Source organism: Aethalodelphis obliquidens, unplaced genomic scaffold (assembly GCF_003676395.1).
Source record: "Aethalodelphis obliquidens isolate GAN/ISIS:26980383/991018 unplaced genomic scaffold, ASM367639v1 scaffold21, whole genome shotgun sequence".
Lineage (NCBI taxonomy): Eukaryota > Metazoa > Chordata > Mammalia > Artiodactyla > Delphinidae > Aethalodelphis > Aethalodelphis obliquidens.
Window position 1 is genome coordinate 15,848,948 of NW_020837965.1, and position 27,803 is coordinate 15,876,750.

General features: G+C 52.9%; 1 protein-coding gene across 7 annotated transcripts in view; it reads right to left on the minus strand.

The window, feature by feature from the left end:
- Positions 1-2,378: 2,378 nt before the first annotated feature.
- The window catches only part of GPR68 (G protein-coupled receptor 68), a 27,828-nt gene continuing 2,403 nt past the window's right edge, over positions 2,379-27,803 (minus strand). The window contains exons 1-3 of one of the 7 annotated variants that reach the window (XM_027120339.1): positions 23,413-26,291; positions 21,812-21,876; positions 2,379-5,775 (exon numbers count right to left, since the gene is read on the minus strand). In XM_027120339.1, the coding sequence (XP_026976140.1) occupies positions 4,562-5,677 (1,116 nt within the window). In that variant the 5' untranslated portion in view covers positions 5,678-5,775; positions 21,812-21,876; positions 23,413-26,291 and the 3' untranslated portion in view covers positions 2,379-4,561. The other 6 variants (XM_027120337.1, XM_027120341.1, XM_027120342.1 and 3 more) reach the window with 6 other exon arrangements.

The window sequence follows — 27,803 nt, forward strand, 5'->3', positions numbered from 1 at the left end:
GGGATTAGAAGTTAAGTGAGCCAGGAAGGGGGTCAGGGCTCCTTAGCCCCCGGCTATCCTCTGGTCAAGTGCCCCCCTCATCGCTCAGCTGGGCAAGGCAATCCTCTGAGGTCATTTCCTGCCTCTCATTGCACAGGCCCTGCTGACCGCCAGCCCCACCTTAGTCCAGCCCTCTGCATTCTACTACTCTCTGCCCATTCCATGTGGGTTCCACTGGCTCCACAGAGTCTAACTCTCAGATTCAAAAGACCACTGCTCTAGGCAGGACGGAGGTGTGGCTTAACAGCAATCCACATAAACTCAGTATATGTCAGTGATATGATGTGTTTGCCAGAAAGGCCATTACGTCAGTAGAAGCACAGTGAGGTAAATGGTCCCTTTCTCCCCAGCACAGGTTGGACAGACTGTCTCACTTCAGATCCAGGCACCACAATTGAAGAAGTGGGCATTGTTCAGATGAGGTACAAGAAGGTGAATGCTCAAACCCTAAGTGGAGGCGGCTTGAAGATCTGTGTGTCAGAGGCTGGCTGGATGCTCACTAATTCTGCTTCCTCTTCCTGCACACATAGGAAAGCTACATTTCCCAGCCTCTCTTGTAGTTAGGTTGGGGCCATGTGACTGGGATCTGGCCAACAGAACGTGAGTAGCAAGGATACCAACTACTTCCAGACTTGGCCATAACCCCCCTGTGAGATTCTTTTTGTGCTGCTTCCCTTGCCTCTGTGGATGGAAGGGGAAGACCCCGAGTTGATGGAACCTCTTGAAGAGCAAATCCTGAATCACTGCCATCACTTGGGAAAAAGACTTGCCAGAAAGTAGTTGCTCGTTGGACTTTGCATGAACAGGAGATAAACTTTTATTGTTTTAAGGCAATGTGATTTGGGGGTATGTTTGTTACTGCAGTATAATCCAGCCCTGTCTAATACAAGCTGAGAAGTAGGATATGAGACTTTTCTTCAAATACCAGTACCTAAAGGGTCATGTCTTTCCAGAGGCCAGAACTAAGGCCAGTGGGAAAAGTGGTTCCACTTGGGCTCATTAGGAGTTAAGATTTTCTGCCCAACCTTGGAATAACTTGTCTTGGGTAGTAGTGAACTGGCGTCATTGGTGGTACTCGCAGAAAAACTGGGCTGTCGTTTTGGGGAGATATACAGGGGATAATTCATAGGGAAGGAATTGGAGATCATGACCTCTGCAGGACTTTCTAACACTGATATCTAATGTCTAATCTACCAACGTCTTTCTGATAGTTGTTGAAGTAAAGCAAATGGAATTGACACACCATTTCCCCAGAGCACTGGGCACCATTGTGACCCCAGGGTTATTGCCATCAAAGACCATCATCTTGCCAGATGAATTCCTGGAGGCTGCAGGATCATGAGCTGTAAGAAGCACATTTTTCAGAAAAGCATTGAACCAAGGAGGTCCAGATTCTGGCTCTTTCTTGGTTGTACCAGCCAGAGAAAAGCAGCAGATGGGGATGTATTCTGTGCTGAAAATTTCTCCCACACTTGTCTGGCCAAACCACAGACCAGTGTGTATAAACAGGAAGATGAGCCCTCATCTTACTAAGCAACAGTGGTGAATGAGAAAGGAATCTAATTGCTTTTGCCACCTTCAGTCCAAACCAGATGGACCTTTTCTTCCACCTTTTATCTTAGGAAAGAAAGGAGTCTTAATCCCCAATAAGTCTGTTTGGAAGAAGGATCGATTCTTCCAGAGCACTCCAGGACTCCAGGAATCTGACTCCAGGGAAGGATTAAGTGACTAAAACCAAATTTACATTTTAACAGGATGCATTTAATCTTTCATGATAAACATGGAGGTGCCACTGTTGAGAAGATGCTCCAGCTTAAGAAGGCTGATCACTAAATGTGGGGCTCCCCAAACACAACCCGAACAGTAAGAAGAGCCCCCCAAGGGGTGGGTACAACAGGCCTTCCTGCTTTGGCAATCTTCACTAGTGATGAGGGGACTGATCAAGCCCTCCCTCACTGTGGGGAGCAGCTATTCAGGGGGCAGAAGGGGTCCTGTGTCCAAGGACAGGGAATGATATTTTCCAAACCGCAGGGCTGAGTTCTGTCTTCAGAGGGGAGGCGGCCAAATTAAGTCCCAGAGTGGATTAGCAACAATGTGCTGCAGAGCTCAAGACACTTCATGAATCTCAAGAGGAAGAAGGCCCTACTTCATTTGAAGGCTTCATCCTTCTTGGCCACTACTGGATAATCAAGGACAAATCCCCTAATTGCTGTTCAAGTTTTCTCTGAGAATGTCAATCCCTGGACTTTCCTGACTCTGTTGGGTATTCCATGGGCCTTCTAGATCCCCCTGGTGTTGGAAGACCCTCCCTCCCCATAAGAACTGCAGCACACTCCAGCTGTGGCTGGTTACTTTGCTTTATTTTCAGACTCAAGTTTGCTACATAAATCCATTGCATGGTCCAACACATGTATACTTGGCATAAAAGAGAGGACAATACAAAAATACAACTCTTGATAGTAAATGGAACTGCCCTCAGCTCATGCCAGTTTATCCCAATGGGAATGTCCATGTTTAAGATCAAAACAGGAGGAAATTTGGAATGAGGAAGCATGGAGGTCTCAACAAGTGTCATTGCCCTTGTAATCCTGGTCTGGGGCTGGGTGGCCTTTTTTTTGCTACCTGCAGACCTGGTCAGTTCCTCCTCCGTGAAGGGGAAGAGAACCTCCCCAGGTTATGGAAGGCCATCCAGAAGGAGCTAGAGCAAGCCCTGGAACCCCACTTCCTTAGGGCACACCCACCCTGGGCTATCAGTCTTTGGACACCTCTGATGGGAGGGTTAAGAAACTCAGGGTGAATCTACTTCTGGGAGAGGGGAGGGGAGACATGAAGAGAGATTGAAAAAAATATTCTCCCTGGCAGCCCTTTAACAGATTCCAGAAATCTTCTACTGATGCCAGCTTCTATCTTCCCATCCCTGGTCCCTCCCCGGGCTTGAGCCCACCTAGCCTCTTAGCTGTGAGAGCTCAAATCCCAGGTCTTTGGGGGAAGTCAGAACTGGCTCCAGCGCACCGACCAGGAAATCTGAAGGGCTAGCATTTCTAAAAAGGTGGGCAGGTCCCTGGAGGAGCAAGAAGCTCCTCTGGTCCTTGGTATATCCCCCAGGCAGAGGCTTAATGTGATTGGGCCCAAAGTTGCAGGAGAGATTGGGCACAAAGTTGCAGGAGCCCCATCACCAGCCTTCCAGGACAGAACAAGAGACGGTGGTCAGTACCCTGGTCTGCATGTGGCCCGTGGGCCCACTGTCACTCTCCAGGTGGGTGGGGTGGGACATCTGGCAGAGGAGCAGTGCTGAAGGACGAAGGAGGCAAGGCGAGCCCAAGGCCCCTCCTCTTCTTGTCACAGGGGCTATTTAAACCACAGTGGAGCTTCACCCCGGGGCTTTGGGCTGAGAGATAACAGAGCACGCATCTCCGTGTTGTTTGTTTTGTTCTAAGAACTTGGGGAGAATGTCATGCTCCTCTCTGAGACTGCTAGGCACTCCAGTCTGTGTGGCAGGGGACACTGCCAGCAGTCACATGACCCTAGCCTCAGTGGCTTAGGGCAGAGCTGTCATGGAGACCCTGGCATTTTAACCATGGACACACACACACACACACACACACACACACACACACACACACACACAAAGTCGCAGGCTTCCGGGTCTGGTGCTTCAAGGCAGATAGAAACAAGATGAATTGAGGCGAATCTGTGTAGGGAACTCAGCTGGACGTACTGCTTTAGGCCTCTGTCCTGGCCCTTGAACTTCAATGCTGACTTTAAAGGACCACAGACATCGCCCTATGGAGCCCCAGGGAGCCCTAGGATTTATTTTCCATCAGCCCTGGGGCTTGGGGAATCTGCTCAACCCTCCTCGCCTGTGAAACTGTGACTTGGCTGTATCTGGTGTCTCTCCTCCACCTGTTACTCCCCCACTGTCCCCCACAAACACACACTCCCCGTGCCCCAAACCCCTCCCTACATTCCTTCTCCCCATCCAACCTCCGGGCCCACTCATCTTCCTTCCCACCCCTTCGTGGAGTGAAGCTCAAGTATGAATGATGACAATACACTTTCGTGTGTCACCTCCCCCGATTACACCAGTGCATTTGGACCGGTGTCATCTGTGACAACAGCATTGGAAGGCCCTGGCAGGTGTGCCCCCAGGTACCCACTCTCATCTCCCAGGCCCCTCTCTCCATGTCCTCACACCCTGCGTCCCCCACCCGAGCTTCTCTTTGAAAACCTCCTGGACGTGAGCAGGTCTTCCTCCCACCAGCCGCCCAGCTGGCAGCAGACGACCCCCATGCACTGTTGGAGCTTATCCCCCCACTCAACCAGCAGCCCCGTCGGACTCGGCAGCCACAGCAGGTTCCCTGGACCCAGAGAGGTTGTGCTGCGGCCCAGACCCAGGGCCCCGTGGCCCAGGTCCATCATCCCCTCCAGCAGCAAGAGGCACCTGCCTTGGCCAAGTGGGCAGCAGCTGTCGAGCAAGCTCAGGCCTTGCTTCGCCCCGCACGTGGGTGATGGGGCGACACAGCTAGGCCAGTCCGCCTGCTGGGGACCCTCCCGCTCCGGGTGGCTGAGAGGTCTGTAAGGCCGGGTGGAGCTTCGTCAGCACGTTGGGCTCCTCGCTCTTCCCTGGGGCCTCGGGGGTACCCAATGGGTAGGCCTCCCGGGCCCGGCCAGTGCTGGCGCAGGTGAGGAAGGCCAGGCAGGCCCCACGGAGGCGGGCCAGGTCCCTGTGTGTGGTCTCGCTGACGAAGCAGTAGAGCACGGGGTCGGCCACGCAGTTGAAGCTGGTGAGGAGCAGGGAGAAGTGGTAGGCGTTGAAGATGCCCTTGGCGAAGTGGCAGCTGGACTCCCAGAGGCTGCGCACGAGCAGCAGCGCGTGGTAGGGCAGGAAGCAGGCCAGGAAGATGACCACGGTGCTGAGCACCAGCCGCTGGATCTGGTCCTTGCGGCTCTTCTGGGTGCCGTGGCTGCGGCGCACGGCCCGCAGGATGCCCCGGTACGAGGCCAGCAGCAGGCAGATGGGGAAGAGGAAGCCCACCAGGAAGCGGTAGTAGTTGATGCTGCGCTGCCGGGGCTCGAGCGGGTAGTGCTCGAAGCAGACGCGGTGCCGGTCCAGGTCCTCCACCACCTCTTCGTGCATGAGAAAGTAGATGCTGGTCAGCAGCTCTTTGGCCCAGATGAGCACGCTGACTCCCACGGCGGCCTTCAGGGTGCGGAACTGATGGAAGCGGAAGGGATGGGCCACGGCCAGGTAGCGGTCGATGGAGATGCAGCAGAGGAAGCCCACGCTGATGTAGATGTTCTCGTACAGGAGGATGCCGCACAGCTGGCAGGACAGGTCGCCGTGGGACCAGTTGTCGTGCTGCAGCACGTACTGCAGCCAGAAGGGGAGCGAGCAAATGTAGAAGAGGTCGGCCACTGTCAGGTTGCACAGGTACACGCCCAGCTCATTCCGGGCCTTGATCTGCAGGTAGCCGAAGTAGAGGGACAGGCAGTTGGCTGGGAAGCCCACCACCAGCACCGTGACATAGACCACCGGCGCCAGCGTCTGGTGGATGGTGTGGTCAATGGCACAGCTCAGCGAGCCGTTGTCTCCGGTGACGTTCCCCATCTTTGGGCCTGGAGGGGCCTCACCCCTCATGGGCTCAGGAATGCACCAGTCTCTCTAGCGCCATCTTGTTTCTAGGATGTGGTTCAAGCTGTAGCAAAGGCCGGGCCTCCCTGGTGATGGGTAAGGCCCTGAAAGTCAAAGGTGGAAAGGCTTAGGATAAGAGGAGCCAACATTTATATAGCACCTACTGTATGTCAGGCACTCTTCTAAGTGCCTCACGTAATTTAGAAGATGATCCAGCCAACCAACTCCAACTCAACTGAAATGTGACTTATGTCTCCCCATCCCCCTTCCCTGGCTTCCTGTCCCTTATTTACTTTCCTGGTCCCTCGGTGCAGCTAGCAAGGCCTGGAGCTGGCTCCGGGGAAGCTCCAGGGAAGCTCAAGGTGAAGAACAATTCCAACCCACACAACAGTGAGGGCCCCAGCCACTCTCCTGCAGCAGTCAGCACCATTCGCATTTTTCCTACTTGCTCACAGGAATGGACCAGGTCAGTAAGGCCACAGCCCCTCCTCGGGGCCCCTCCGTACAGCACAACAGAGGCCCAGCGTGGTCCACATCCTGCTGTGCTCTGGCAAGAAAAAAGGCTAAGCTTCCCGCAGGGCACTGCTACCTCACCTCCGTGGAATTGGGAACCTAGCACAGGGGGCCAGGCACCGACAGACATGAGCACCAGGCTAGGGTCAGCTGCTCACAGGCTGTGCAAGTCGTTTACACTCTCTTAGACTCAGTTTCCTCATCCATAAAACAGGGATATGGGAATTCCCTGGCAGTCCAGTGGTTAGGACTCGGCGTTTTCACTGCTGGGGCCTGGGTTCAATAGCTGGTTGGGGAACTAAGATCCTGCAAGCCGTGCCACGAGGGCAATAAGTAAATAAATTAATTAATTAAATGAGGATGAAAACACCTGCCCTCAGGGTCAGTATCAGGGCCACATAAAATATGTCAAAATGCATGTCATTGTTTTTCCAAAGGCAATGAGGCAGAATAAAAGATGGTAGTCTTTTTTTTTTTTTTTTTGGTGGGGGGTACGCGGACCTCTCACTGTTGTGGCCTCTCCCGTTGCAGAGCACAGGCTCCAGACGTGCAGGCTCAGCGGCCATGGCTCACGGGCCCAGCCGCTCCGCGGCATGTGGGATCCTCCCGGACCGGGGCACGAACCCGTGTCCCCTGCATCCGCAGGCGGACTCTCGACCACTGCGCCACCAGGGAAGCCCAAAGATGGTAGTCTTACTCGCATTAGTGAAAAGTTCACATTGTTGAGAATTTAACAAAGAAAATGCTATTGTTATATATACAAATACATTTGAACAAGACAGAATAAAAATTTTTTGTTGTAGGCCTACTTTATAAATTAATATGTCAGAACGAAAGGACTGAGTTGCTCTATTGATTTAACACTTCTGCCTCAGATGAAAAATCTCACTGTGTCTAAATTAACTTTTTTGTTGTTGTTGTTTGTAATCATCCTTCCAAGGAAACTTTTTTGACATTTTTTTTTCCTAACCACCTGCCCCCATGAAATTTGAATAACCCAGATGTATTTCATATCTGTTTATGTATCATGGGCTTTTGGAGGATGACAAATCACTATAATATCTAAGATTTTTCTTCGCCCCACCTAAGAACCAATTTTCACCCCTCCTTGAGAATGCATCGTCTATCTGGCTGCAATTCCAAATGAACAGGGTCTGCATTAAGTTGTTTTGTGGTATTAGCAGATCAATCTTGCCCTTTGCTGTCTCTTCACCATAGTCAAGCTGGGACTCACAGACCAGATGGGAAACCCCTTCCACAACCAACAACGTCTCATCACCTGCTGTCCAGGGTCTCTCCCTCCGCAGCCTCCCTCCTGCTGGCTCCTGACTGGCCCTGCAGGCACCAGAGCCTGGGCTCAACCTGGAAGTTGGTGGAGCCTTCTGGGAAGGGGCCCAGAGATATTCCAGCCCAGCAGTTCCAGTCCTGGGGTTCATGGAGGATAAACTTGAGGACTTCCCCCGAAATCACAGGCTCAAACTTGTAAATATGTAAGTATGTGCATTTTTCCTGGAAAAGGGTCCTGTGGCTTTCATAAGAGTCTCTGAAATGGGCAAGAGATGGGTCTGGCCCAAAGCTGCCCCCTGTCACCTGGACTCCCTGTGGCTCTCTCCGTGGCCAAGCCTCCCCCCACCCCAGTGCTCCCAGTCACGTCCCTGACCATTATCCCCCGGGCAGCCACAGCAATCTTTCCAAAATACAAACTGGATCCTCCTCTTCCTTGTTTAAAACACACTGAGACGGTTTCACAGTGAGTTATCACACCCACGGTAAAACTCCCAGACTCTTACAAGACCCAGCATGATCCGGCCCCAGCTCCCCCACCTCGTCTACTGCCACCACACTCCAGCCTCACTGGCCAGCTTTCTGGGCCTCATCGCCTGGCCTCGCTCCAGTCTCTCCTGGAGTGCTGCCCCCTGCCCTCTCCCCACCTCCACCTCCACCTCAGGGCTGTTCCTTTGCCACCAGGTCTCAGCTGAAACATCACCCCCTTGCGAGGCTCGCCCTGACCACCCCACTAAAGCAGCCCCTCCCCCGTCACCATCACCATCACACCTTCCTGTTTCATGGCTCCGCAGAGCTCCCATCAGGGTCTGAGATTTTTCTTGTTTATTTACTTGTCTGCTTGCTGATGATCTGTCTCCTCCACGAGGTTGTAAATTCCAAGAGGGCCTTGTGCACCTTGAACAGTGCCTGGCACACCACAGGCACTCCTGAGTACTTCTAGAATGAATAAGTGAATGCCACTTCCCCATTTTACAGATGAGGAAACTGAGGTTTGAAAGGGGAAGTGACGTGCCCAAAGCCAGTCTAAGGAAGGAAGCATGGGCATTAGAATCCAGGTCTCCTTTCTCCAAGTCCCACCTCCCTGCCATGTCTAGTCCCCACCTGAGCCTCCCCACACCCTCTCAGTCCCTGGAAGACGAGGACTCCTAGGAGGGCTCACCTCCCCATCCTCTCCAGGATACAGGCCCGGATTTTTTTTTTGGGGGGTGGGTACGCGGGCCTCTCACCGCTGCAGCCTCTCCCGTTGCGGGGCACAGGCTCCGGACGCGCAGGCTCAGCGGCCATGGCTCACGGGCCCAGCCGCTCCGCGGCATGTGGGATCTTCCCGGACCGGGGCACGAACCCGCGTCCCCTGCATCGGCAGGCGGACTCTCAACCACTGCACCACCAGGGAAGCCCTACAGGCTTGGATTTCAGTGTTGGTGGTGGAGGGAGGTGCTTCTTGTCGTTGTTTTCAATTGTGGTTTGATACACATAACATAACATTTACCATGTCAACCATTTTTAAGCGCACAGCTCAGTGCCATTAAGCACATTCACGCTGCTGTGCCGCCATCGCCACCATCCACCTCCAGACCTTTTTCAGCTTCCCCAGCTGAAAGTCTGTACTCATTAAACACTAACTCCCCATCCCTCCTCCCCCGAGCCCTTGGCAGCCTCCAGTCTACTTTGTGTCTCTACGAATCTGACTGCTCTAGGCACCTCATATAAGTGGAGTCGCACGGAATTTACCTTTTTGTGGCTGGCTTATTTCACTTAGCATAACGTCCCCAAGGTTCATCCACGTAGTCGCATATATCAGAATTCCTTCCTTTTTAAGGCCCAATAATATTCCATCATATGTATAGGCCGCATTTTTGTTTTTCCATTTATTTGTCAGTGGACGTTTGGGTTGTTTCTACCTTCTGGCTACCGTGAGTAATGCTGCTGTGAACATGGGTATACTGCTTGAATCCCTGCTCTCAGTTCTTTGGGGTCTATACCCAGAAGTAGAGCTGCTGGATCATACGGCAGCTCTATTTTTAATTTTTTGAGGAACTGCATTCTGTTTTCCACAGTGGGCTGCACCACTTTACATTCCCACCAACAGTGCACAAGGGTGTTTTCTTGTTTTTTGCTTTTTGTGTTTTTGTTTATATGTTTTGATGGTGAGAGGAAGGGGCGAAGGGGCAGCGGAGGCCTGTGACCCCTAAACTCTGCACAGCCCCGCGAGTCAAAATTTGGCCCCATTCGTCCTCCTCTTGCCAGCCCTCCTGTCCCTGGATCCCAGGCCCACACCTGAGCGGTCCCCCAGGGACACCCACCCAGGACGTCCGTGTCTCTGAATCTACCTCGGGTTCTCCACAGTCCACATAAAATCTACCCACAGGAAGATAAAAATTTATTCATCAGCACAGGCTCCCAGGCACCAACAAAATATGGCAAAGGAAACCAAAGTGAAAACATGTCCTGTCAGGTCTTAGGAATTTGTTGAGAGTCACCTGGCCGAAGCCTATCGTTTGCTAGGGCTGAGTGTACACATGTGTGAGGCGGGCTGGTGTGACTGTTTGCGGGTTCCTCTTTCCCAGGCCGATGATAAGCGAATTCCCGCAAGCAAAGTCAGAAATACTCAAGTCTGCAGGGCAAAGAAGAAACACATACGACGTTTAGATGAAAACACCTCCTCCACACACACGGCATCGCCTCTGTGATTTCAATGCCATCAACACTCTGATGATTCCCAGACGTCCTCCCCACCCCCAGGTGGAAGGCTGACAGAACCAGCTTCCTTCCGCGGCACAGGGCATGCTCTGTGAGGCCCACCCTGCTTTCATCATTTTCTCCACTAGTCTGTTCTTGGAGGTGGCATCTCCTCCTGCCCAGTCACTCACGTTGGATGGCTGGCCTTCAGCTTTCTCCCTCATCTTCGTCCACAGCACCCACTTGATTACTCAGTTCTACCATTTTCAACTCCTAAATACTTCCCACATCCGACTCCTCCTCTTTAGCTCCCTCCCCAGTGCCCCAGATTGGCTTGGTCAAGACTTCCTCCCCAGAATCAGCGCACGGCCTCCTATGGGATTCCCTGTCTCTGCCTCACCACCCTCAGAGCCATCCTCTAAAACAAAAACCTAACCTAATCACTCCTGCTTCAAACCCTTCAATGGCTCTCCAATCATCCATCCATCTGTCCATCCATCCATCCACTCATTGACTTATTCGTTGTTACAGCAAATACTTATTGAGTGTCTATTATTATATGGAAGGCACTGTACTAGACACTGGCCCCTGGCGTAATTCAAGTTGCTTTTAGTCTCATGGGAGACAGGAGAAGAAAAGAGAGGGTTAGCTCCCAGGGAGAGTACAGGACATTAAGGGAGTTCATAGGAGGTGAACTAACCCAGCTAGAAAAGCCTTCCTGAGCAGCACTTTGCTCGAAGACCAGAAGAAGTGGGAAGGGCAGCCAGGGAAGATGGAAGTTTCTGCCTGTGGAAATAGAGCATGCAACAGGCCAAATGCCAGAGAGAGAGAGAACAGGCACCTGTGTGGAACTGAAAGTAGCTTGGCACAAACAGCTAGGTGTGAGGAGGGTGTGGCCAGAGAGGGGACAACAAACAGCTGTAGAAACTGCCAACTAATTAGAAGGAGCTGGGGACAAACAGGGACAAATCTGAGATGTTCTTCAGTGCTTGGTCCTCGTAATCTCCCCCAAATTATCTGTTAGATGGATGGATGTGTGAAGAGGTAGGTGGGTGGATGAGTGGATGGATGGATGGGTAGGTGGATGAATAAGATGAATAAGTGGAAGGATGAGGGGGTAGGTGGATAGATGGATGAGTGAATAGGTGGATAGATGGACGAATGGGTGGGTGGATGGGTCAATGGGTAGATAGATGGATGAAGAGATGGATGGATGGGTGGGGGGTTTTGAGGTTGGGTGCTGGGACAATGGAAATATTATTAATAGAAACAGAAAAGTGAGAGGGAGGAATCACTGTGGCCTCCTCTCCAGCCACCTGGCATCTGTTTAAGCTGCCTGAGCTGGTCGCAGAGGGCCTTGCTTTTTCATCCGGGCCTCATCACAACCAGCTCTCCCTTCTTCCACTCCCTGAGGACAGGCACCCCTCCATGGAAACTACATCTTGCCAGGAATGTCCCTTCTCTACCTGCTGTCCACAGAAAGCTTGCTCGCCCAAATCAAAGGCACAGTGGGTGCAAAGTGTTCTATAAGTGGAAAAACGTAGATGGGATGGAAGGACCAAGCCATACCGAGTGAGAGCCCTCCACATGCCAGGAACGTTTTTGCACATCCATTCTCTCTCTCAACACGAGTCTCACCAGCACCCATTTTACAGATGAAGAAACTGAGGCTGCTCAAGATTCTGACACCAAGTGAGGCCCTGCAGGGTTCCCAGGCATGGAGGCCTTTTTTTTGTCCCCTGTTTCTTGTAGGCAAGACTCCAGCCTCCATGACCTTCCCTGAGTTCCAAAGGGCAGATTGGAACAGTTGCTAATCAAGGAAGAAGCAGCCAAGAAACCACCTGAGACAAAATTAAAGGGACCAGAGGGGCTTCCCTGGTGGCGCAGTGGTTGAGAGTCCGCCTGCCGATGCAGGGGACACGGGTTCGTGCCCCGGTCCGGGAAGATCCCACATGCCGCAGAGCGGCTGGGCCCGTGAGCCATGGCTGCTGAGCCTGCGCATCCGGAGCCTGTGCTCCGCAACGGGAGAGGCCGCAACAGTGAGAGGCCTGCGTACCACAAAAAAAAAAAAAAAAAAAGGGACCAGAGAAGCTCCTCAAGATTAGGAGACCAATCACCTGAGACAAGATTAAAGGAGTGCAGGCCATAAAGTACACCCTAATCTTGTCGGAGATCCCACCCTTGAACCATTGCTATAAAACCCTTCATCAGATCCTCTGGGATTGGAACACATAGTTTTTCAAGGTGGGACCCTCCCGCCTGCTCAGGGTCCCCCTTTGCCTGGCAAAGCAATAAAGCTATCCTTTTCTACTTCACCCAAACCTCTGTCTCCAAGATGCGATTCTGCTCTGGTGTACGGAGAAGCTGAGCTTTCGGCAACAATTCCACAGCTACGACGCAGGCCAGGTTTTGAACTCAGACTGGTCCATGCTTTCCTTCACATCACGCTATCTTTCTGTTCATCACAGTTGTTACAGAGTGACCACCCTCACCTCCAGGCTTTGCCAGGCTCCAGTCCATACGTATGCCACCACGAGGCCACCAGGCTTGGGCCTGGGCCAGCCCCCTGCACCCGGCAGGTCAACCATTTCCTCGCCACCCATGGAGGAAAACCTACTGTGTGCCTGGGGCTGGGATCCCCAAAGTGGAGGGGATTGGGGCAAAGAATCAAAACACAGAGCTGCTGCAGCTACCTCATTTTATCATCCAGCTAAGAAACCGAGAGACTACACAGGAAGCAGCACAACACGAAGAGCAAAACTGTTAGACAAATGCCCATCAGCACAGAGGCCTCCGAGGGCTTGAACGTCCAAGAGCGGTTCAGCTCCCCAAAGGCATGAAGGGCCTCTGACTCAAGCTGGGAGCCGCCTGCACATTCCAAACCAGAAGGCAGAGGTGGCCAGTGCCGTTCAGCTGCCGCATAAACAGCGGTTTAATCTGTCGCCCGTCTCTTCCCGGTCGTGGCACACTGGCACGCACACAGTTAGTCACTGGCCGGGCGGCCCTGCTCAGGGGAACCCCCAGCATGCCGAGCTGGGGAGTTTCCTCAGCGTGTTTAAACACGCTTTAAACAGGGCTGTTTCATTTCCTAAAAGTACCCTTTTCAGAGGCTGTTGATGTTTCCCTCTGGGGTGGGAGTAGAATCAGGCTGCCTTTTCCCCTTAGTCCCCAGCTTTTCCCTAAACAGCCTCAATCCAGCAACAGCAAGGAGACAATCTCATTTCTAAAGCCCTCATAACGGTCTCAGAGTTCAAGCCCATCTGGGCTCACAAAGTGGCTGTGAGTCGATGGGGCTGACACTGTGAACCCATTTCACAGAATCTGAAGCCCAGAGAGGCTAACCTAGTTGCTCAAGTTCATACAGTAAGTGGGGTGGATCTGAATCCAGAACCCAGGCTTCTAGGCACCAACTCGCTGCCTTTGAGCTCTTTTGACCACAGACCACAGTGAGGAATGCACTTGTCATTGTAACCAGCACAAAGAGACATCACACACACAGACACACATAGACCCAGAGCAGTACTTACCCTACCACTTGCCGTGCACTCTGATCATTCCACTCTATTTTGTTTTTCTTAAGGGCGTGAGCTGCTAAATTGATTTCCGGAGCCGCTCATGGGTCATGATCCTGTTTAGAAACAGCTGGACTGACCCCCGCCTGCTCAGGGTCCGGGCCCCAGGAAGGGGACTGTGGCTGCCGCCAGGTGAGGGAGCAGCAGCCTCAGGGGATCTGGGTCCTCTCTGCCCGCCCAGCAAAGCTCTGCCCTCAAACTCAAAGAGCCGGCTTCGTCCCAGTGCTCACTGGCTCGCAGAGGCCCGGGGAGGAGACTGAACGCCCCTGGCCCAGCCCTGGCGGACCCCCCTCGGGTGACCCTGCAGCCAGCACCCAAGCTCCCCCTCCTGCGATCTCCCGCCGGCCACTCCTCCCAGCTCAGACTAGAAAAACCCAGCTGGAGGCTGCCCATTCCTGAGCTGAGGCAGAATCATGTGAACTCAGATCTGATGTCAGGCTGGGTAGCTGTGAGGAACGCTCGCCAGCCAGAGGATGAGGGCGGCGGGAGAGCTCCCTCCAGGCACCCCGGGCCTGCCTTCCCGCGCACCCCAGACCTTGCGGGGAATGCTAAAGCCTGAATTAGGGGCAGGGACCCCAGGGACTGGGGAGATGCAGGAGGAGCGGGGTGCCCTGATTCTTCCCATCCAACCACCTGTGAGCACCTACAAGCCACCAGGAGATACAGGATGTTGCACCCCCTGAGCCAGGGATCCTGACTTGAGCCAGACAGGCTGACACTCAGATAACTAGAAAGTACCATGGACACAAGAGCAGTGGCACATCAGCAAGGGCAGGGGAAGCTGTTTCCACTCCCACCTCCGGGCAGTCACCCTTCAGCCGCTAGCAGCCAACATCTGGGTCAGTGGGTCACAACTACATTAGCAAATACCCGGGGAGCTTATAAAAAATAACACCATTGCCCAGGCCCCACCCCAGATGAATTAAATCACACTCTCTGGAGACAAGGTGCCAGTGTTTTTAAAAGCTCTCTGGGCGATTCCAGAGGGCGGCCAGGAGGAGAAGCACTGATGTGGAGGCGGGTGGATCCTGTTCTGCAGACCAACAGAGCTACGGCATCAGAGGAATTCTCTGGGTCGTGAGTAAGGCGAGCATCAGCGTCTTTAAACAGCGTGGCCCAGAGCGGGGAGCCAGCACGGGGCTCTGGCCTCATGGGGTCTTCTGGCTCTCAGGACTCTTTCCTAAACTCCCCCAGCACGGCAGGGCCGACGGGACCCCTGGAGGTTACCTGGCTCAGCCTCATTTTACAGATGGGGAAACTCAGGCCCAAAGGGGCAAAGGCTCTAGATAGGGTCTTACAGCTAAATGATAGAGCTGTGATTCTCCAAATAGCTGCGGTGCTATTTCGGCTTAACCTCCTCCCTCCAAGGTGTCCCCTTGGAAGCTGACCGTAGGAACGTTGCTAGAGCCAGGAAGCCAACGTCCACCGTGAGTGGGGGTCACTGAGGATGTGCATTGTCCCTATTTTGTTGGGTGATCTGTGGTTTCATCTTCTCCAGAGGGTGAATCACTACAGTCCTGCTGGGGGGCTGTTTTGGTAGGGGGCCCAGGAAAAATCCCCCTCTGCAGGGCCTGGGCCTTCAAGCAAATGCTCCTCTGTCAGCTGCACCAGAAGCCTCTGCCTTGTTACAATGCAGTGGTGCCTGTAGACATAGAGGCTATTTTTTCTTTTTTCTTTTTTTTTGGCTGTGCAGCGCGGCATGCGGGAATTTAGTTCCCCAACCAGGGATCGAACCCGTGCCCCCTGCAGCGGAAGAGCGGAGTCTTAACCACTGAACCGCCAGGGAAGCCCCAGAAGCTGTTTCCGAGTGTAGAAGTCTGTGGGCTCTCCCTGATGCCATATGAAAGGACAGGAGTTGTGCGGGGAGGAGTGCAGGATCGGTTCAGTGGTGAATGCCTGGCTACCCCCAGGACACACCGACCAAAGAGCACACCCCTGGTTCTCTGTACAGGGCGGCCCAGCCTAACAGGACTTACACACACAGGCTGTCTACACCATCAGCATCTATACCTGTGGGAACCACTGACGGCACTGCGTCCTCCCCTTTCCCCAGGGCCAGGGACCCCCTCCACCTCCCTTCCTATTTGGCCTTTGGAACTGCGGATGGAGAGATGAAGCTGACATTGAATGGGCTAGCCCAGGTCCTCTGTGAAATGCCCACTCAGGAAGAGAAAAGAACACCCTTACTGTGTTCTACTTTGGTGCTAAGGTTTTTTTCTTTAATCTAAAACAGGAAGGAAGGACTAGAAACTAGGATGAACTAGGATGGTGGTGGCGGTGCTGGTGATGGCACCACTCCCTCGGGCTAGAAGGTCCTGCCCCACCATCCGAGTCTCCCTAGACAGGGTGAAGGATGGGCAGGCCAACTTGGTAGGACGTTTGTTACGGTGTCCTACTGTATTCCCCATGGGTACTCTACTGATTTGCGGCTAGTTGGGGCAAAGGCCTTGGGGGCTCCCAAAGGGCTCTGACAAATACAAGAAATGCCCATCACGAGCCGTCTGCTGTTTGACCCCAGGGACCTTCACTGACTTGCGCGTTGAACGCTGGCCTTGGCCTTCCCAGGCCTTACACGTCAGCACACACCTCCGTCACGGGAGCCGAGGCAAGGCGCACATTGTTGCAAGTTCCAAAGTGGCCAGGTGTGAATTAGGATGGCTTTAAAAACCCAGAGGAGGACCAGCAGAGAACCTCCCGTAGTGCCTGGCACTGCTGCCCTCCCAAGTGGCGTCAGAGAAGAGGTGGGAGCAACTTGGGACGAGGGAGCAAAGTCATTGCCATTTTGGGAGCACGTGCTGAGCGCCTTCCAAATGTTTCCTGTTTTAACCCCCACCCCCAACTCTATTTTGTAGGCAAGGCAACGAGACTCAGAGGGCGCCAGCATCTTCCCTGGGGTCACACAGCAGGGAAACTACAGAGCTGTTTGACTCCAAAGACAGAGCTCTTGACTAGTTTCCTGTTGCTGCTGAAACAAATTACCACAGCGTTTAGCAGCGTAAGACAACACACATTTCTTATCTTACAGTCTGGCTGTCAAAAGTGGGTCTCGCTGGGCTAAAATCAAAGTGTCAGCAGGCTTCCATTTCTTCTGGAGGGTATGCGGGGAAATCCATTTCCCTGCCTTTTCCGGTTTCTAGACGTTTCTGTCATTCCTTGGCTTGTGGCCCCCTTCCATCTTCAAAGCCAGCAGTGGCAGACTGAGTCCATCTCACATTGTACCACTCTGACCTCTGCTTGCATCTTCCCATCTTGGCAGCCAGAGCGATCAAACACAAAGGCCTCACCACTCAGAAGTCTCGAGCTGGCCAGGGAGCTGGGACCAGGACTCTTCATACAGACTGAAGGTGGCCCGTGACATCCGAATGACAAATGGCACTGGACTAGGGCACAGGGGTGGGTGCTTACATGCTGTGAGCTACCTCAGCGTACAAGGCACTGTGCTTCCACAAGCTGTCCTGATGGTGCCTCACAGCAATCCTGCAGGGAAATTAGTATCATCCCAGCTTTACCACCGAAGAGACCAAGGGTCACCGGGCTGGCAAGTGGCAGCGCTGGGATTCAAGTCGAGGTCTGAATTAACTGTATTTTAATAATTCTCAATGCAGTGCTCGGAAATTTGTATGATGGTGTGTCGATGCCCATCTCCCCCTCCGGACAGTAAGCTCTACGAGGAAGAAGGAGCTGGGTCTATTTTGTTCTCTGTTGGAGAGAAGGTGGTTTGGCACAAAATGCACAACAAAAATGTGTTGAACATTTGAATGAAGAAATGAATCTAAACTCCATTGCTTTCTGCAGCCCGCCTGGAAGGCCCGTGTGGCTGAAATTGAAGTTAGGAGCTAACAGACTGGGGGAGGCTGTCAGGATATGGGATGAGGCAACAGGAAGAGGGTTGACTCTGAGGGCACGTGGGTGGGTGGCCACATGTGAAAATGCAGTACAGCAGAAGCCTGACAGACTTTGGTATCTCTTTGGAGACTCTGTGGTCTGTCTGAGAAGGTCTGAGCTGTCTGGGGGCATCCTTCCTGCTCTGAGGCCAGGGCACCAACCACAGGCCCCAAGGTTGCCAAGGCAACCCCCCTCCCCACCTGCCACCCCCACCAGCCTCCTGCCTCCAGCCTCAGAGTGCTGCAACCTATCAATTAATAACCGAATAATGTCTGACAGCAATCACTCCAAACACCCGGGCAGCAACCCTCTTGAGAAACAGACTTCTCCAGTGAGTAAGAGCTATAGAGATACTCATTACGCTCAGCCTGGGCCACCTGCTAAAATCTAGTTTTCTGAATTCAAATTACTCTCTCTGGCTTCTCCCTCTTGTTTGAAAGGCATGGGGTTGGCAGAGCTGATGACTGAAGCCTCAGAGGTTCCAAGAAAACAGACACTAGAGGAGCTGCCATGTAGCCCGCCTGCTCCCTCAGCCCAGAATCAGACCCAGAGAAACTGATCCTGACCAAACAAGCTCTGCGATAAGGCCCTAGGCATGGTTTTTGTATCTCTGCTGGTCTTCTCCTAGGAGAAAACCTATGTCCTCTGCCAAGATTAATTAATTTGTTACCATGGCACCCAGAAAAAAAAAAAAAAGGAAAAGGAAAGGCTTTCGAGTTGTAGTGGGTTCAAGATGGTTGGAAATTGTTTGCTAATCTTCTCATGGAGAGGTGGGGTATAAGTCCCCTCCCCTTGAACCTAGGTGGGCTCTATGACTACCTGACCAATAAAATAAAGTGGAAGCCACACTGTATCAGCTTCTGAGTCCAGGTCTAAAGACACTGGCAGCTCCTACTGTCTGTCTCTTGGGATAGTTGCTCTTGAAACCTAGGTGCCATGCTGTGAGGAAGCCCAAGTAACCTCAGAGAGGCCCACATTGAGAGGAACCTAGACCCTGGGCAACAGCCCCAGCTGCCAGCCAGGGTCAACTGGATTACCACACGAGTGTGTAATTTTGGAGAAAGACCCTCCAGCACCAGCTGGGTCATCTCAGCTAATGCTGCAAGTAGAGATAAGCTATCCCCACGAAGCCCTGACCAAATTGCAGATGCATGAGCAAAACAGCTGAGCTATTTTAAGCTACTATCTTTTGAAGTGGTTTGTGATGTAACAAAAGATAACTGGAACAAAAGTTTTTTTGGTTTTTTTTCCTCCAAAATCACATGAGGGCTTATCACACTGTGTGAGATGAGTGTAATAGTCTCCATTTTTCCCATGCGATACTAAGGGTCAGAGAGGTAAGGCATCTTGTTTGAGACCAGCCAGATAGGAAAGATGAAACTCTGTTTTTCACTCTTTGCTGTTAGACCAGTCTTCTTTCCCTACAGTGTGTCCTGTACCCAGAAGGGTGCAACATAATAGTAATAACAAGAATACTCAGAACTAATATTTAGGGGACACTGCAAGGCTTTTAGGGCAAGATCTTTACCTGCATGATCTCATGCTCTAGGAGGTATACTCTATTATCATGCCCATTTCACAGATGGTGATAGTGAGGCTTAAAAGAGGGTATGTGACTTGCCCAAGGTAATAGCTCTAGGTGTTAGAGTCCAGATTTGAACCCAAGCCATCTGGTTCTGGAACTAGGCTCTCGAGTACAGATACTCTAATCTATATAGTCTAAAGCAACCACATTGCTCCAGCCGTGCTTCCTCTGTTAGGCTCAGGAATTCTTTTCCCTCATTCCTTCTTTTGGAAGCTTATGTGTGTTGGTGGGCATAGGGGTTGAAGCCAAACCTAACCATATCATCTCAGCTTTATAGAGTTTCAGACCATTCCCACATCTCTTTTGTCCCACAAGCCCTCTGTGAAGTGGCGTGGCCAGTATTAATCTCCATTTAACAGAGGCCCAGCCACAGCAAGTGACCTGCCCAAAGCCACACAGCCCCTGGCTCCAAGTCAGCACTTTCTCCTCTGCCCACCGCTAAACCCCAAAGAGCCTTCCCCGCGGTTGTCTGTTCTCCAGCTCCAGGATTACCTGGGCCCGCTTGATTGCAGGCGGCCGGGGGCAGGGGGGGGCTGCCAACCAGTCACCCCACACGCGCTCCTCTGTCCAATCACGGAAGCTTTCCCCTCCCTCGGTGGCAGGGGGTGTTATTCTGGCCCCCGTAATCCCGCCGTGTGCCTAATGACCTGCCCTTCGTGTGAGAGGGACCGGGCAGATTTGGGGCAAGGAAAGGCTGGCCCACACGGCATCTCTGGATCACCTGTGCCTTCGAGCTCTAGGAGGAGAAGAGTTAGCTGTCTGACTTTTTTTGGGGGGGCGGGGAAGGGAAGTAATTACCAGGTGGCCACGGTGCCAGCCAAGTGGGTGGCTGCTAAACCCGGCGGCAACCGCAGGCGGAGACATCCCGCCCGGCCGCCTCGCCGCTGCCGCGCCTGCCCGCCGCCGTCACGCACCTGCTGGGCCTGCTCCCGGCGCCCGCCCCGCCCGCACCTGGGGCCGGGTGCCGCACCCTCGCCGCGTGCTGGCGGGGCCGCGCGGGGGAAGGCGCGGAGCTGGATGCTGGGGACCGGGGCCGGCCGCTGCCCGCACCACGGTGGCAAGAGGAAGAGAACTGGCCCTAGGGATGGGGGGTCACGTACCTGCGCGGCGAGAGGCCGGGGCGCCGGCCGCAGTCACCCCCCGCGTCGCCCGCGTCCCTCCTACGGCCGGCGCGCGGCCAGCGGGGTGGACACAGCGTCCTCGGGCTGCCGGCCGGGGTGGTCTGGGGACGCTGGCGGCCCGCTTCCCGGCCAGACTCCCCTCCTCCTCTTCGGAACACGGAGCCACAATGTGTCCCGATTCCCGCCCCCTCCCCCCATTCCTCCCGTCCCCCTCGGGCACACCCAGCCCCGCCCGTCAGCGTCCTGCCTTTCGCTGTGACCACAGTCCACAGGCTAGGCGCCGGCCAGGAAGAGCCGCCGAAAGTGGCGCAGACCCGGCTTGGAGGTCCAGCTCTCCTGGGTCCCGGGGACAGGCTCCGGAGCTGCCAGTGTGGGCTCACTCTGGGCGTGGCTGCAAAAGGCAGGGTCCTTCTCCAGCCACATCAGAGCCTCTAGGTAAGGAGAGTCCATGAAGCGACCTTTCGGTACCGCTCACCTCTGTGTCCCCAGCACCAGCACATCAGTAGCCACTCAGCAGATGCAGTGTCCTGTTGCTGTCAGGGCCTCTCTCCGCCTCTCCCCATTGCCGGACCTCGGTGCCGAGCCCGGGGGTGGGGGGAGGGGGCGATGGGCAGTGAGGTGGGTCTGCACTTAGGTTTGCTGTCTCCTGATCCCTGCTGGGGTGCCTCCCAAGGCTTGAGTGGCCTGCAGCAGAGGTGGCCAGGGACAGCATAGGGGACCTCCTAACGGTTTTGCTGAGAATGCAAGGAGGCTTTAGGGCCCTCTGCCCCACAAGCTCGTAGACAAAATCACTCACGATAGTCACAGCTCTGAGTGTCTGAGTACTTACTGTGTGCCAAGCACTGTTCTAAGCACTTTAACGCATGAACTCATTTGATCCTCAGCATACTATTATTATCCCCATTTTACACATGGGGGAATGAGGCACAGAGAAGTCAAGTAACCTGCCCAAGGTCACACAGGTAATAAGTAGAGGCCAAGAGAGTCAAACCCAAGCAGGTGAGTCCAGAGCCCTCATCACCACCTGCATCCTATCCCAAGCCACCCTTTGCTCTACCCTCAGCATCCTCTTTCACATCTGCACACCGTACCTCCTGTGTCCGTCTCCACTCAGAAGGCCTCCTGCCCCCATCTCCAGAACTCTCGCCGCGGTTTTCAGACGTGAACGTCACCTCCCCTAACAAGCCTTCTTGGTCGTCCCAGGCAATTCGTGCTGAGCCCCCTCCCTGGTCCCTTAGCTCCCTTCCCAGCATTCTCTGCACTGCCCACTGGGGTCACCGGCCCACAGCTACCCCTCTACAGGACCCTCATTCCGGGTCCAGTGCCGGGCTCAGAGCCAGGCGCCCTATTCCTGTTTGTGAAGCGAGTGTCCGGGACTGGGCGCTGCAGGAGTCTGCAGAAGCTTGTGTGGCTGGATGTCAGGACAGACGCCGGGGGTTAGGGCTAGAGGGCGGCTGGAGTGCAGCTAGGAAGGTAAAGAGGCAGATTGATGGCTCACCTTCTGCTGACTCTTCTGGGCACCTCAAAGCTCCACACTTTGTGACGGGGCTGCTAGGTGAGTCTCTGGAAGGAAATGGACCGTGGGCAGGTGGGCAGAAGATACCCTGGAAGGAGAGGCCGAGGGAGCAGGGGGAGGCAGGGCATTTTGCTTTTCCTGCTGGGCACATGCCCAGCAACCTCCCAGCGGGCTCTTCTCACAGGCCGCAGCAGCCTCTTCTGCTGGTCCTCATTTTGAAATTCCTCCTTGCAAAATCTTCATAAATGGAGTTTTCTGGATTAACTATACTGATGCCATAAAAATGCACAGATACTTTTTTTTTTTCCAGTACGCGGGCCTTTCACTGTCTTGGCCTCTCCCGTTGCGGAGCACAGGCTCCGGATGTGCAGGCTCAGCGGCCATGGCTCACAGGCCCAGCCGCTCCGCGGCATGTGGGATCTTCCCAGACCGGGGCACGAACCCGTGTCCCCTGCATCGGCAGGCGGACTCTCAACCACTGCGCCACCAGGGAAGCCCCACAGATACTTTTTAAAGATTGCCATACTGAAAGTAGTTGTTAAGAGTTTGGCTTGGACCAAATCCAGAGTGCCTGAATTCCGGAGTTGGAATTTCAGCTCTGCTACCTGCCAGTAGGGTGACCTTGGACAAATCCCTTAACTTCTCTGTGCCGGGTTCTTTGTGTGTGAAATGGGGACATGGAAATATAGCTAGTGGGAAGCAGCCGCATAGCACAGGGAGATCAGCTCGGTGCTTTGTGACCACCTAGAGGGGTGGGATAGGGAGGGTGCGAGGGAGACGCAAGAGGGAGGAGATATGGGGATATATGTATATGTATAGCTGATTCACTTTGTTATACAGCAGAAACTAACACACCATTGTAAAGCAATTATACTCCAATAAAGATGTTAAAACAAAAAAAAAGAGGTTGAGATGATTGCATGAGTTAAACCAAGTAAAGTCCTTAGCTCAACACCCAGCACTTATTAGGGTTCAACAGAGGTTAGCTGTTATTATTGTACACTCCAAATACCCTTTTATATATAGCTCTTATCTTTTGAATGTTTACTGCAGTTTTATTCTCTGCATTTTGCAGATCAGGAAACTGAGGTTCAGTGAATTGCCTAAGGCCACTCAGTTCTGAGTGTCTGAGCCAGGACTTGAATGGAGTCCCAGCCACGAAGCTGCTTCCTGCAGCAATTATGTTCTGCCTCATCCTATCCCTCCCAGAAAGAAGCGGGGTGTTAAAGTCCATCATCAGTTGCTAGATCCAGGATTCGGACTCTCAGGGGTACAGCGCCTGCCGTGTAGAAAGTTTATTACCAAGTGAATCCTGCCAGGGCTGCCCTATTGCACAGTTCTAAGGGTGGGCCCGTACACATTGTAACCTATCAGGTGGTGGCCTCTGGAGCTGGGGCCGTGTGGCAGTACTTGGTGTTCCTCTCTCCCTGCCTCTCTTTTTCTAGCCCTCAGTCTCTGTTTACAGATGTCCAAACATATCTAGAACCTTCCACAGTCTAAACAGTCTTCAATTAAAACAAACTCTATTTTGACTGACACTTCATTTTTTAGAGACAGAACAGCATGGTACCTATACCACTTACTTCAAGATCCAGAATTGGCCTGTGGAATAGAGGGTTGGCATCTCTGGCTATGTTCTTCCTAAGAAAATGCTAGATTTGGAGAAGCAAAGAGATTTATTGCGCTGCCTGCAAAGTCACCTTTTGGCTAGACTTTGCTGTGTCTCTTGGTGTCAAGATGTCCAGTCCTTGGCAGGAACAGCAGAATTTGTAACGAAATCTGGCATTGGCCATATAAACAACAAACAGCTTATTCAGTTAACATGAAGCATGTATCGTTTTCCAGAACCTTTCGGGACTTAGAGAATGGTAAATTATGGCCCATGCTCATGGAATGCTGATTTGAAATGCTGCACTAATACTAACTGTCTTTCTCGCCCACAGAAATCCTCTCCCACATTGGGCTGGGCTCTGGTGACGTGGTCAGAATTTCTCCATACCCGGCGCAAGTGACAATTATGTCCATTTCTTCTTTTCCAGTCTCTTGTGGGGTTTTGGTCTTGGCATTTGCATTTTACCGGTGTCAAGCCTGCGGAGGCGCACAGCAGGGGCTCAGAAATGGAAAGGATGGAAGAGCTTGTTGCCTGAGGCTGGAAGTGTGTGGAGGACTTTTTATTGGCCCACCCAGATCCACCCTTCACGCTTCTCCACCTACTCTACTGACTGTATCACAGGGTTCCCTTGCCCTCCGGCTTCTGTTGGGTTTGGCCAAGGGGAAGCACTCACTGGGATCAGAGGATGGCTGGGGAGTGGGGCTGGGGGTGTATTTATCCCCCAGCCGGTGTTGCTTCCGGCTGGCTGCCTCTCTTTACTGAAGTCGTCTTGCTCCTGTTGGAAATCTCTCTCCTGCTCTTCTCTCCCCGCTTCCTCCTCCAGGCCTGGGGACAGTAACAGCTCCCCAGAGATGCTAGTCCCGAGGTGCTGCACCATCCTGTGTTGATCCCCTTAACCCTACCCACACCCTTGAAAACCATCCCTGTGTTAACCTCTCCCCAGTCACCCCACCCGAGTGGCCTCTGCTTCCTGCAGAGACCTTGACTGATGCAGAAGTGGATGTCGCCGGATGCATCTTCACGGCGAACTCACACTAATGGAAGGATGTGTGCATGTTTCACAAGGCATACGGATTATCTACTTTAAAACACTACTGTTTTTCCCATTCATTCTTCCAATGAGCACAGCTGGCCAGACTCACAGGAAATCTCTCCTTATCCCCCAAACGACGGAATGAGTCCCTACTTCCTCACTCGGCCCCAGCGCCAGCTCGTCTCCAGCACCGCTCAGCCCCGGGCCTCCTCTGGCAGATTCCCCTGCCCTGGACTTCTTGTCACGGAGCGCTTCCTAGTTCCTCATTCAGGTGGACAATTTTCTTTTTGAGAAATACTTGCCACTGCTGAGTCAAGCAACTCCCACGATGGTTTCAGGCAACAAGGAGCTGGTTTTTCTGAAAATTACCTTTTCTGGCATCAACCACACTCCAGCAGGCTCGGGCCTGAGCTGATAAATCAGACAACTGACCTAACGCCACAGTGTTTCCGCTCCCACTCAGATAATCCGTGGGCTCTCAGACAGAGTGTGACTAACGTGGACACCCAAAGGCAGGAAACTCTGAGCTCAAGTCCAGGTGAAGCATGAGCACACACACCTGGAGAGCTGGGGAACCCGTGTCGTGTTCCTGGCTAGGCTGTGGACTCCTGGAGGAGGACTTCAGGCTGGGCTTCTCAGGCTGAGGCAGTTGGGAGATGCAGTAGCATCTGAATCTCTGGGTTCAAATCCCGTATCTGTTGTGCTCTGGTTATTAGAGCTTTGGCAAGTTAGCCTCTTGGAGGCTCAGTTTCTTCTTGAAAATGGGGTTAATAATGGAGATGGGTGTAAGAATGAAATATAAATCTGGTTGACACAGAAAGCAGGAGCCCAGCCTAGCCGGTGCAAAGACAGTAGGTTATGCTGGGAAGGCACAAGAGAGGGTTTGGCTGACTGAAGTCGGGTGCGACAGGCCAGGCTGGGGTTGACCAGCCTCTTCCTTGGTTCTCTTGCTTATGGAGAATGGATCAAATCGTGGCTCTTCGCACTGGCTGTGTGACCTCAGAAAGTCACATGACCTCTCTGTGCCTCAGTTTCCTGATCTGTGAAATGGGGATAACAACAGTACCTCACAGGGTTGTTGTATTAAGTGAGTTAATAAGAATAAATCTCTTACAACTATGCCTGCCTTTAGTGGGTGCTCACTAAATGTTAGGACACCCTCTTCATCCAGTGCCTGCAGAAGCCTTATGTGTGCCCCTCCGGCTCAGATTCCCCGAACTCTTCCAGACTTACTTGTCCGGAGCCCCTAAAAGGAACACTTGGAAGCTCCCTTCAGCTTCCCTGGATAAGCTTAGGTGCCTCTGATGGGGTGTGGGTGGTAGGATGGTGAGAAAGGGCTGAAATGAGAAATGACTGGCAAACAATTCGTAGCCTATATGGGGTCTCACCCAGAAAATCCTGGCGAAAATTCTCCCTCTGTGTTGGGCTTTGCCTGGCCTGCTCCCGGGCTGTTGGCTAGTGTCCTGGGGGTATAATGGTGCCCAGAGAAGCCGTGTAGCCTCAGAATTAGGAGATGTTCCTTGGAGCCAGACAGCCTGGGTTCAAACCCCAGCTCTGCCACTTGCCAAGTTATTTAACCTCTTAGGGCCTCATCTGTGAAGTGAGGCTGATAAGAACGGCACCTACCTCACAGGATGTTGTGTAATGTGCTCCCAACAGTTCCTGGCCCAGCGTAGGGCTCGGTAAAAGTCAGCTATTGTTAATATACCACCAGCCACAGTGCCCTCAGAGTACCACGGGACAGCTGTTGTGGTAGCCAGAATAGTGGCCTCTGTCAAGGATGCCCATGTCCTAATCCTTGGAACCTGTAAATATGTTGCCTTACATGGGAAAAGGGACTTTGCCGATGTGATGAAGGATCTGGAGATGGGGAGATTATCCTGGGCTATCCAGGTGGGCCCAATGTCATCACAAGGGTGACAGATGGAGGCAGATGAAGGAGAGCATCAGGATGATGTAGGGTGAGAGACACCAGCCATGGTTGGCTTTGAAGATGGAAGTTGGCCCTGAGCCAAGAAATGCAGGCAGCTTCTAGAAGGTGAAAGAGGCAATGAAATGGATTTCCTCCTACAGCCTCCACAGAGGAACTCAGCCAGGAATCCCATTTCTGACCTCCAGAATTGTAAGATAATCAGCTTGTGTTGTCGGAAGCCTCTGAGTTTGTGGTAGTTTGTTACAGCAGCAACAGGGAACTCAATACAGCTGCCGAGACCCAACACAGCCGCATCCTTGAAGGAGGTACTGTGTTGAGTCACTCCACGGTAGTTACTGAGTACCTGTGGTGTCACCCATACTGCTGTCCCTCTGGATGTGTGGGGACACACTGGACCCTGGAACCGAATGTCCCCTGGGCATAGGCACAGCCAGGGAGGGACTATTCAGGGGCAAGAGAGCTCAGGGCAGGCTCCTGGAGAAGCTGAACCCTCAGCAGGGCCTTGAAGGATGGAGGGTGTGGGGTTTGGACAGCGAGGAGGAGGAGGAAGGTAAGGCATTACTGGAAGCAGCCCCGTGGGACCAAAGTCAAGGAGGTCAGCCTAGTTATTCATTCATTATTCATTCATCTGTTCATTCAACACCTGTGCTCCAGGCCCTGCAGGGGGTACCTGGACAGTGAAGTGAGTGAGACAGACCTGGTGGGAGCCAATATGCCATTATAATAAAACACGAAAAGCCTTACAGCAGGAGGTATGGCTTGTACAAAGGGGCGCATCAGGATGGGCTTCCTGGAGGAAGTGACCCTTCATCACAGGATGAACTGAAGGTTTGTTCTTTATTGCTTTGGGCTCTGTGTGGTGCTCTGCACTCAGCAGGTGCTGACTGATAGGAGTTTAGCCATAAAAGTTTGTTATTCCCAGTCCAATTCTGTCCTAATCCATTTTATCACACTAAGGAGAAAGTCTCAGGTGGGTGCCATTATGTCTCAATCACCACTTTAATTCTTGCTAATCTCCCTTTGTAACCTAGAGAGCCAGCCTCAGGCATATTCTGCAGGCAACAGGTGCTAATTAAAGTTTCATACCACAGCTTGGTTTTCCTTGTTTTTATTTGTTTAATTACCTTCCTTTTGTGGCAGGGGGCACTGATTTTCCACTTCTGGGAGTAGATCACAATTTCTATTAAAATTTTATTAAAAATAAGTGTATTTAAGTATACTAGAACCATGAGTGGGGGGTTCTTCCTCTTGCCCTGGAGTCGACCACTGGGGTCCAGTTGAAGGCAGCGTCCCTCAGTGATGGGTCTGACCACTCCTTCAGGACCTCCCCATTCTAATCCCCACCCCCAACACACACACACACACACACACACACACACACACACACACACACACA